The sequence below is a fragment of the Quercus lobata genome, chromosome 5 (genome assembly GCF_001633185.2).
Source record: "Quercus lobata isolate SW786 chromosome 5, ValleyOak3.0 Primary Assembly, whole genome shotgun sequence".
NCBI lineage: Eukaryota > Viridiplantae > Streptophyta > Magnoliopsida > Fagales > Fagaceae > Quercus > Quercus lobata.
The window spans coordinates 10,712,813-10,724,064 of NC_044908.1; the positions used below are offsets into that span (position 1 = coordinate 10,712,813).

General features: G+C 31.9%; 1 protein-coding gene across 2 annotated transcripts; it reads right to left on the reverse strand.

Annotated features, from left to right (window-relative positions):
- Positions 1-1,934: 1,934 nt before the first annotated feature.
- LOC115989073 (short-chain dehydrogenase TIC 32, chloroplastic-like) lies at positions 1,935-9,232 on the reverse strand. Of its 2 annotated transcripts, none has more exons than XM_031112736.1 (8): positions 8,892-9,232; positions 5,968-6,199; positions 4,772-4,851; positions 4,516-4,693; positions 3,951-4,029; positions 3,474-3,558; positions 3,338-3,384; positions 1,935-2,332 (listed from the first exon to the last, which is right to left on the reverse strand). In XM_031112736.1, the coding sequence occupies exons 1-8, from the start codon at positions 9,007-9,009 to the stop codon at positions 2,159-2,161; spliced, it is 993 nt and encodes a 330-aa protein (XP_030968596.1). In that variant the 5' UTR covers positions 9,010-9,232; the 3' UTR covers positions 1,935-2,158. The 2 variants fall into 2 exon arrangements, with proteins under 2 accessions (XP_030968596.1, XP_030968597.1); XM_031112737.1 differs by having other exon boundaries at positions 4,516-4,669; positions 8,892-9,228.
- Between the last annotated feature and the right edge of the window lie 2,020 nt (positions 9,233-11,252).

Consider the following 11,252-nt stretch of genomic DNA (forward strand, 5'->3'; position numbering starts at 1 on the left):
TTATGAGCAATTTTCAATTAAAAGAGTATTTGGTTATTAGTTTTTGCTACTTTTCAATGCAGCGAAACCTGCTCTTTTGTTAAATATAAATACCTAGTATGAAAATGTTGACATTGTATGTAATGAATGTAACTCAAGAAAATCTTGAGAAACAAACAAAAATTGCATAGGTAAATTGAACCCCAAAACATCCTTATATTGGAAGAGACCGTGCTTGACTTGTCAATCGACATTCTCAATCACTAGCAAGGTGAAACTTCCACTCCCATACCATATTGACACGTGTATATATATATATATATATAGTATATTCCAATGTACACAAATTTTCTTTTTCTTTTTTTGATAGGATGTACACAAATTTTCTCGTCAATGGAGTCGCTCTCCTATTTAACCAAACCCAACCCCACGCACTCCTTCTTAGTCAACACAGATATGATCTCTCTCTCTCTCTCTCTCTCTCTCTCTCTTTTCTACCTAAACTACCAATATCACAAAAAAAAAGCAGTTGTGATTAGGTTCACTTCCTCACCTCCAAATTCATATAATAACATCGATATAACTATGTAAAACTCGAAGTCCCAAACCCCACTACTCTTTCCTTCACAATTCCAACGTTAACATACAAAAACAATAACAAAAACCATGTTTCTTCCACTGCTCACCTCAATACTCTCGAACCTCAGCTCCCGGAGGCCACTGCTTATATATGCGGCCACGTGGACAACCATCCTAACGTTAACGGTAGCGGTGGCTTCGTTCGCGCCAGAAGTGGCCTTCGTGTCGGCGATATCTTCGACGTCTCGGTTCTCAAAACTGTGCGAGACGGAAGGGTCCGTTAGGTTGCCGTTAGATGTGGCGGGAGAGATCCTGTGCTTGCCAGCTCACCTGTTCGTTAAGTCGAAGGTTGATTTGATTGTCCCTCCGGTCTTTGCGGCTGTTGTGGTTGCTTGCTCTGCTTTTTTGGTCCGGGCCGTGGGCCTTTGGGAGCAAGATCAGGCCCATTAATCTTGTAGACCCGATTAAAGAGAAAAAGAAATTCACACCGTTTGATTGATTGATCAGTTTGTGATAGACGGTGGTGATGTGAGTCTCGTTTGGAGATTTTCGAGTTTTTTTTGGTAAGATCTCACTTGCAGCCGCCATGGTACTCTATTTTAGTTTCAACTATATAATTTTTTTTTAAATTTTTTATTATTATTTAAATTTTGGTGATTGAAAATTTGAAGCACTCTCGTTGTCATGAGCATAGCTTTGGGATTTTGCCAAATTTTTATGAAATTTTGGTAGCTCCCAAACTTTATATATTTGGGGCCTTGATGTAAGCAACTATAATCTATCCCGTTAATTTCCAATGAAATATTGGAAAAAGCCGGTTGTTTTATTTACTGTTTGCAAGCCGCAAACTACTTTTTATCTCAAATTTATTTTATATAATTTAATTTTTAATTTTTTTGCTCCATTATGTAACTAAGCTATCGAAAATAAATAATTTGCAAACGGAAATAAGATTATTTGAGAGTATAGCTTATACTGTCTATCTCTTTAGCTTGTCAAGGTGAATATGAATACTATTGAATTATCCAACAATTGTGGTTCTGGTGGATGGAGTCGTTTGCCAAAAAATATTATACAATCTATATAGAAAAGTTGCACAATACAATGATGGGTCTATTAGAATTCGCTTATTTTGCTGAAATTGAATTTTTTTTACTAAAAGTACTGTAAATAAAGGTAAAAATTAGTTGAAATAATATAATGAGACTCATAAATAGTACTAAAAAGTGCAATGAAACTCATAAATAATAACAAAAATAAACTGAATAGTAAAATAAACTGGCTTATTAATTTAAAGGCAAATGCACTCATAATAAGTGAATATTGATGCATCAGAACTTGCATTAAAAATGAACTTGGTAACGAGGAACTGAAAATTCTTAAATAAGAGATTTAGATAAGTATAACAATTTAGCCAGTGGCATGAAATTCTTAAGAACGAAGTACAAATATTTGGGTATATCTTTCACCCATACCAAAATAACAATATATATTAAAAAAAAAAAAACAAAAAACAAAAACTGGGACTGCCTTGTCATATACTTGTTGACAAGAGAGATATATTAATATATTACCAAACAAGCAGAGCAGCTATATATTTTCAAGGTTTTGCAGCTGAAGAAACCAACTTGTTGCTGAAGTCCCAGAGCTTTTTAGCCAACACTGTATCTCTTGCAAACGCACTTGGTTCCAACTCATTGCAGTCCAGATGGTACTTTCCAGTAACACCTTTCAGATTTGGGTGGAGTGCGACGTAGCAAGTCGTGGATGCTCCCTGCAATAAAAAAAAAAAATAAATAAATAAATAAAAAAAAAAATCCGTTTTATACCTTTTTAACCCTTTTCTTGGAGTGCTTATGCTATTTGGCCAATAATTATCTCAAATATATGTTTTTTCCTCCTCGCACTACTTAGATTTTACATGATTGTAAGTTGCACAAATTATGAGGATGTATATATCAAATACATAAGATATCTCCTATTTAGTATATATTTAGTTTGAATGAGTTGAGAGAGACAAGTATTATAAATACTATAGATCGTGTGAACTACCTAATCTTAATCGTTCATTTATTAAACATGAGGCAATTCTACTTTAAACATATTTTTTTTGGAGCAATGATTCACAATTTTAATTAAAAACAAGCGCGTGTATACGGTATATGCTAATTATTTCCCTTTTATTAAAAATGGATATTGTTAAATAAGTGAATATCTTATATTCACAGTTCAGATTTATGTAAGTAAAAAAAAAAAAAAAGATTATGGTAGAATTCTCCTACAAATGGATATAGGTTATTTTATGATGATTGACAAACATTTTAGTTTCTACAAATGTCAAGGTTTTATATAACTTTATAAAGTGTTGCTTTATTTAAAATCTCATTAAAAACTGATAATCAATGGTAACTAATTTAAATGAAGAAAATTGTTGAAGTTATTATAAATTTTACTTAAAAAAGTGAATGTAATTGGTGGACTTTAACGACTTAGTAAGTGAATGTTTAAATTACTTTTTTTGATTAGTGACAAATCGGGCTATAAATTTTGTAGTATCCTTAACATTATTCTCAATTAAAATAAAACTGTACACACCTTGAGATTTATAAAAATTGAGAAGATCCTTATGAGTTTATTTGTATGTGTGTTTGTGCGTGCTAGCTTAAAGCATAGATATTTATCCATCCATTCCAAAAACTTTAAAGAACTCAAAATATAAACAGCGCCTTGATACTTAAAAGTTGTATTAATCTTTGCTAAAAAAATTGTATTAATCTACCTGAGGTACGTTCTTCCATAGATAAAAGGTGAACACCCGTAGAACTCCTGCATATAAAGATGATCAAATTATGAAAAATACTATCCTTTTCTTTGCATATTTTGTCTATATTTTGAAACATAGAGCAAGAGCATACTCATCAGAAGTTCAGAATATCTCATGAGAGGAGTCATTATCAATCCCGGATGGACTGAATTCACAGTAATGTTTATACCTTCTTCCTGCATCTCATTAGAGAGGTAGGATTAATGAATTAGTAAAATACATGATAATGTATAGGATTAATTACTCAAATCGAAAATCCAGGATCAAATTGACACTTTAGATGAAGTAGTGACCTGTGTAAAATCTTCAAAAAAATAATAATAAAGATTACCTTACATCCTTGTTTTAAAAATTACAGTTGTGTTTGGCATTGGCTTAAAAAACCAACTTTTCTTACTATTCAGCTTATTTTTGCTACTATTCATAAGTCTCATTGTACTTTTTGATACTATTCATGGGTCTTACAGTATTATTTCAACTACCTTTTAGTTTTATCTATAGTACTTTCAACAAAAAGTTTTTAGTTTCAGCTAAATAAGTAGTTTTCAAACAAACACATTAAAATTACCTGGAAACAACGAGAGAGTTCATTCGCATGTAATATGTTTGCTAATTTGGATTGTCCATACGCCCTTTTGTCAGAATAACTGATACAAAGATATTGAAGAGTGTTAGACATATTATGGCCCAAGCGGCCCAAACCAATTGTAAGCTCATGTACTTGTAGAACAAATATATTAATTTTAGGTTAGTCTATGGTTAGCCTAAGATTATTAATTATATATTCTCTAGCATATAAACCCTACATTGGGTTCATTGTAACATAAGCGCTTACTATAATATGTAGCCATCAAGGGAAAAGATTGCTCTCTCTCTTTCATGCTTCCACTTATCATTCAATCATCACACACAATCACACAACAACTTTCACAAACAGCAAAATCATGAAGCCGCTCATAAGCAAGTAAAATTTTTATGTAATGCATTATCATCATGAAAAAGCCAGAGCACTAGCAGAGGTAACATTCTTAGCTTTTGGGTCCTGACTAGAGTCATTAGAAATGAAATCATATTGGTTAATTTACATCATTACGAATTTGCGCCTAATAAAATAAAAGAAAATTTTGACGTACCCACTTTCATCATTGATCTGATCAAATCGGATCCCATGTTCGTAAGTGTAGTTGTGGGCTATTGATGACAAGTTCACAATCCTGCCCTCGATGCCGGTTGATCTTGCTGTGTTCTTCATTTTCTCAAGAAGAAGATTCGTTAAGAGGAAATGACCTGAGAAGTGAAGTGAGATATAACCTATTACTGGCAGAGTTGAAATTACAAACCAAATTATATATATACACATAGTGAGACATCAATTATTTTACTACCAACCTATATGATTTGTAGCAAATTGCATCTCTATTCCATCTTTTGAAAGCTGGAAGGGGCAGAACATGACACCGGCATTGTTTCTGAAATATTGGGCATATTCAAATATTATTTGTATGCAAGAGCGTGTGTTCATAGAAAAACTGTATTAGTTTGGTAAAACTATTCAGACTAGAGCAAGGGCGTAGTCAGAAATTTTTGCTTGGAGAGGCCAAAATAAAACAATTATATTGATTTGCAATTCAAAAAAAAATTCAAAATATGACATTCATACATACATACATGTCTTGGCGCACTAGTTTAGAAAAAAACAAACATTAAATCCAAAGTAAGTTTTAACTATATATGTATCATGTATCATATATATGTGTGTGTGTGTGTGGATGTGTGTATCTATATATGTATGTATGTATATCATAAGATTACTGCTAGAATTTTTTTTATTAGTGTAATTCATATTAGCACTCAAAATAGTAACAAGCTAATCGACCAATTGAGCATTGTAAGGAAGAATTAATGAAGAGAAATTGAAGAGAGAGCACTTGGTAATAGCAATGAGTAGAGTCTTTTGGGTGGCTATAAAGTGCAAGGGGATATTGTAATAGTTTTGGGAAATTGCAAAATTTAAGTATAGTATCTAAAGTGTAATACATTAGGTTTCTCAATTAAATTCAAACACATGTTTACCATGACAAATAAAATACAAACAATATTATCATTTTTAAAGAAGATTAAATTCAATATAGAGCTTAATTGGAAAATATAATGTACTACACCTCAGTTTTATGACTTTATCCTATTAGGAAAATTGAATGACTAAAAAGTGGTAAAAGTGAGGGGTAAAACTGTAGTAAAGGACTTGGACATGTACATCAGGACATGGACATTGGCTGTACTTTTAATGGAAAATGTAAAAAACAAAATGAATGAATCTTTATGGTTGAAAAGTGGGGATTTGAGGTGAGGGAAGGGAGTACTTATGGCTGAGGTGTAGGAGTGGGGGGCCAAGTTTTTTATCCTTTGGGGGGGGGGGGGTGCCGGCTCTTAAATCAAAGGGACTGAGAACTAGTTTTCCCTACAATTAGAGAGGATTTAAAAAATTTTGGAGGGGCCATGCCCCCCCCCCCCAAATGTATTACTTAGCTCCGCCCCTGGACTAGAGAGACAAAGAGAGAGAGAGAGAGAGAGAGAGAGATCACATCAAGATGTTAAGGGGAACGTCAAGAGCATTGAAGTCGTCAACAAATGCTCTAACAGACTTCATGGAGCTCAGGTCGAGCTTTAGGACATCCACACGCGCAGTTTCGTTGTCTTTAAGAATAAGCTGTTTTGCTGCATTTGCAGCTTCCATGTTCCTTGCAGCAATGATGACATGAGCTTTCCGGAGAGCCAACACTCTCACAGTCTCCAAGCCAATTCCACTCGCTCCTCCTACATATCAAGAGATTTTAACAATTGAGTTAATCGAAACATATGAAACATTACTAAGTAATACTACACATCCACAATATTTCCACTGATGATAAGTTGTTATTAGTTTTGATCTTAAGTTAAATCAAGTGACATTTGAACAAACTTTGGATAACCATTATAAATCACCGCCCCTACACATACACAGACACATTCTTTGAGGTCCACGTTTTTTTTTTTTTTTTTTTAAACGAATGAGGACCACATAGTACGAGGTAGCCGCTATATACAGCTAATCTACAAGATAATTATTGCAACTAAAGTGCTGCCATTGAAGTTTGAACTCAGTTGGGCACATTATTTCTCAAGTATTCAAGCTCATGTTGCGAGGGAGTAGCTGCATGCATTATCACAAACAGAGGGCTCCATTGGGGCCAATATGGTTGATTTATTTCTCTATCACTATGGAAATTGTAGTGAGGGCTCAATCAGCCATAAATCACCCCCTCAATAAGTAGGATTAGGATTCAGTACGTAAGGTATTGCATTGGGTGCAATTCACCTTATTTACGCTCACAATTATTTTTTCATTTTTCACTTTTTTAACTTTCATTTTTTACTATTTTTATAAAACTTTTTTAATCAATAATTGAGATTGAAGGTTGCTTTGTGCGACTATCAATCTCAATCATTCTTAATTAGGAATTGTAGATCTTAATCCCAAAGAGGAATATTATTTTCTGAATTTATCGTTCTATTGAAGAAGTTCACCAACTTTTAGATATAGTTGCCCAATTGGTGGTCATCGCAGGTGGAGCATTACTGACATGAGTTGAGTGATCTTGAAGAAAAAGGCCCACCTGGACAAAGCATGCCTAACAATAATAAATGGGTTTTTTTTTTTTTTTTTGGGTACAAACTGCAAATGGAATGTACTGAAAGTGAAAGCTCGTGTAGAGGAAATAAACTTTACATTTTTAAATTATTAAAAATTATTTCAAGACATCCATTTAAAGAGTCATTTCTAACTAAAATAACATAAACTCAACTAAACTGCATTTGCAATGTATCTAGATATTAAAAGACTCTTAATATGAACTAAATTACTCTTTATACGAACCCAATTTAGCTTAGAGAACGATAACATGTTCTTCTTTTTTGTTTATGTGTTCTTGAATTTAAAAACCGTTTTGTTATCTGCATATTATATGCGATTCATAAAGGGAGGTTAATTTCTTGTGTCCAAATAAGTTCTCAGTATAATTTTTTTAAATGAATTTAGGTTAATAATAATTCATTGGAAGGGAACTTAGAATGATTTAAAAAGTTCAGACAACCGATTTTAAGGTTGGGGTTTAATTTAAAACCATATTCAAAAGAAGACAAAAATCCTGACAAAAATCCTGACCATATTCTAAATTATTTTCTATTGTGGTTTCACCTTTTTATTTATTTATTGATAAATTTTATTGTGGCTTCACAAATATAAAAGAAGTGAAAACCGAAATATTAAAAGAAAAAGAATTGTTACATACTATCATACTATGTCACAGTCAGTCTTCATGAAGATATATGGATAATTATTGAATATTTCTGGAATACCATAAATGCATATTTCTCCCTCTCATATAATCGTGAGTCCTACTAATTAAATTTATGATGGGACCCACAATTCATGTGAGAGAGGAGAGTACGAATTTATTGTACTTCCGGAGTATTTAATAATTGGGAATTCGTTAAGAATCTAATTAAAGAAAATTTTCATGGAAAAAGAAAAAAAAAACAATTAATGTTTTGATAGCTTTTTTTATTTCCCATAAAAGTGATCCCTCTCATATAATCGTGAGTCCTACTAATTAAATTTATGATGTGACTCACAATTCATGTGAGAGAGGAGAGTACGCATTTATTGTACTCTCGGAGTATTTAATAATTGGGAAATGCTAACGAAAATGTTAAGAATCTAATTAAAGAAAGTTTTCATGGAAAAAGAAAAAAAAAAAAAGCAATTAATGTTTTGATAGTTTTTTTCATTTCCCATAAAAGTGATGTCAAAACTTTCTTTAATTGGATTCTTAACCAGTGCCTTAAGGACACTTGTTAGCATGACCCATAATAATTTTCAAAGACATATGGTGGCCGGGTATGTAGCGGCCAATAATGATGAAAGAAAATTCGAACAAGATAATAATTTAGGAAAAGGTCAGATTTGGACAAGGATTTATTATTATTATTATTTGGACTGAGATATTTTGAATAAAATTTAACATTTAAGTGCCATTTGTTTTGATATAAAAATATTTTAAAATAATTCATTTCATTTTGTTTATTTCCCTCCTCCCAAACGTATGCTAAATTTTGTCTCACAATTATAAAAATAAAACTGATAATTACAAAAAGAAAAAGGCAAAAATAGATCCAGATGAAATGGAAGCAAAACAACTAAGTTCACTGGTAATTTATGAAACTTTCATCGGAAATTTCTAGGATTTAAATCCTATCTTCCCAGACCCAATTATGAAATTATCAAAATAAGAATCCTGCAATTATATATTGATTTCACTTTCTTTTTCTCATGATCTCTCTCACCTTTTCTTTATCCCCATATTTCATAGATATTAAACAAAAGCATGAAGACCACGACAGACTATCAATCAAAAACAAGTAAAACGAAACAATAATTGACTAAATGAAAGGGGAATTCAAAGCTGACCAGTAACAATAGCAGTGAGATTACTGGCATCAATCCCTTCAGTAACTTGTTCAGCAGTCGAAGCTGAGCCAAACCCACTTGGGCCTGGCCTCCCTGTAATCAATGAGAAGATGCTCATTTCCTTGAATAACGCAAAGAAGCTCACAAACAAGGGCCTCTAAACAATATATGCTTATATATGAGAGAGAGAGAGAGAGAGAGAGAGATCTTTATATAAAGTTTTTCAGACGGTTGGGAAATTAAAGACAAAGCCATGTATGGGCAGAGAAAGGGGAAGCAAATGCATGAGAATAAATAAGCAATTTTAGCGGGTTGTAGGTAGAGTCAGTGATTTAATTCATTTCAGACTTAAGGTGTGGGCTGTAATAACTAATAAATGCTCGCTGGTGAAGGGCTGTTAATAACCTCAACGTCCTATTCAACTATTCTTCATCTTTCTTTCTTTTTATTTCTATTTTTTTCCTTTTTCTTGGGGAGAAAGCTGGTGAAGCTGGTGAGCTAAGCTCTACCTGGATAGAATTGTTTAACAAGGCAGTGAAGGAAAATTATTGTATAGTCCCAGACCATACTCCCCTCCAATTGCAGCTCTAAGAATTGTTTTTAGGGTGGTAATTAAGAAACTTAAATTATACAAAATTTAAAAAAGAGCCAATTTGAATATATTAACGTCACCAAAAAAAAAAAAAAAACACACAAATACATGAAATATTACAATTTTTTTTGTACTAGCAAAGAGAATAAGGAAAAAAAAAATTAGACTAATAAAAGATAAAATGCAAATTGAAATTGTTGATATGAGATAATAAAGTGACGACAACAATTTCATAACAAATCTTATGCAACAAGTTGTTAGTCTGTTATTGGTGGGTAAAACATGTTAATATTGAACCTGAATTAGAATTAGTAACAGCTTACCACATAAGATTTATTGTGAAATTATTGTAAAAATGTTGTGGATGTAGCATTACTCTTATATTTATTGAACTCAAATTTTTATGATTCTCAAGTAAAAGTGTTCAACATTTTTATTAGGGTGATCAAAATAGGTTAATTTAGTATAGAATATATATACATTTTTTCAAGTCAGGGTGGTCATAGAAAATATTAATTTAAAATAATTTTTTATATAAATTTTTTTTGCATGTACAATTTTTTTTTTTTTGGACAAGTAAAGGTGTTCCTAGGACCACTCTCATATACAAGTAGAGCAACCAGTGCTCCCCTCTCTTATAGAGGCGTGGGACCCATCCCTCTGGGAGTATAGTCCAGAATTACACAATAACAACCTAGCAGTAAAAGTGGAGGAAAACTCTAGGTACATCCAAATTCACAACATGTTTAAGTATTTGTAAAAAAAAAAAAAAAAAAAATCTAAAGCAGTGGAAGAAAATAAATCACAAAAATTTCCAAACCTAGGGGCCTAGTATAAGTCTCATCTTAATGCCTAATTTACCATCTTATTCCAATAAATCACACAAAAAAAAAAAAAAAAAAAAAACTAACTTTATGTAATTATCAATTTATCATCATGTCTTAAGATGCTAAGTTGTTATTAGTTCAAATTTAAATCTACTACTAACTAAATAACTTTTTTGCCTACCAATAACATCCCCTAATAGTCTGCTATTTATAATTTGTTATGAAAATGTTGTATACATATTATTTCTCATTATTTTTTTATATTGACAGTGAAGTAATACCATTGTAAACAACCCATGCATTCTTGACTTGTAAACAGACCCACAACGTATGCACAATACAAACACCATGAATTACAATATTGATTCACCGAAAGAATAACCAAATGGGCAAACAAATCAAAACCAGTAAAACTATCACGACCGTAAAAACCCAAAAATGCACAGTTAAAGCAACCCACAATATTTATGAACAAAACATATGGATTTGCAAAACAATCATTGAACAAAATTAATCACAACAGTAAATTAAATAAAATATCCTAGAATCATGTCAAATAATTTCTCAAATGAAAATCACCAAACAAGATAGCATGAAGGAGGCTCTAAAATCACATGTAAAAAAAAAAAAAAAAAATCTAAATCAGTAGAAGAAAATGAAACATACTTCCAGCCATTTTTATTCAAATGATATGTAAAGCAAGGAATTAGAAGAGATTCTTCTAGTCTATGACCTTCTCCTTAGAAATGGTTTTTGATGGAGAACATGGGCTTTTTAACTAGGGATTCTTTCAATTTAACGTTAGTATTTTATTTATACTCTTCCCATTAAAGAGTATGTCTGTTCGCCAGATATAAGTGTTTGTTCACAAAAGACTCCTAATAGGATGGATCTTTATCTATCACTCTTATCATCAAATAAATAATAAATCCAGATAAATAA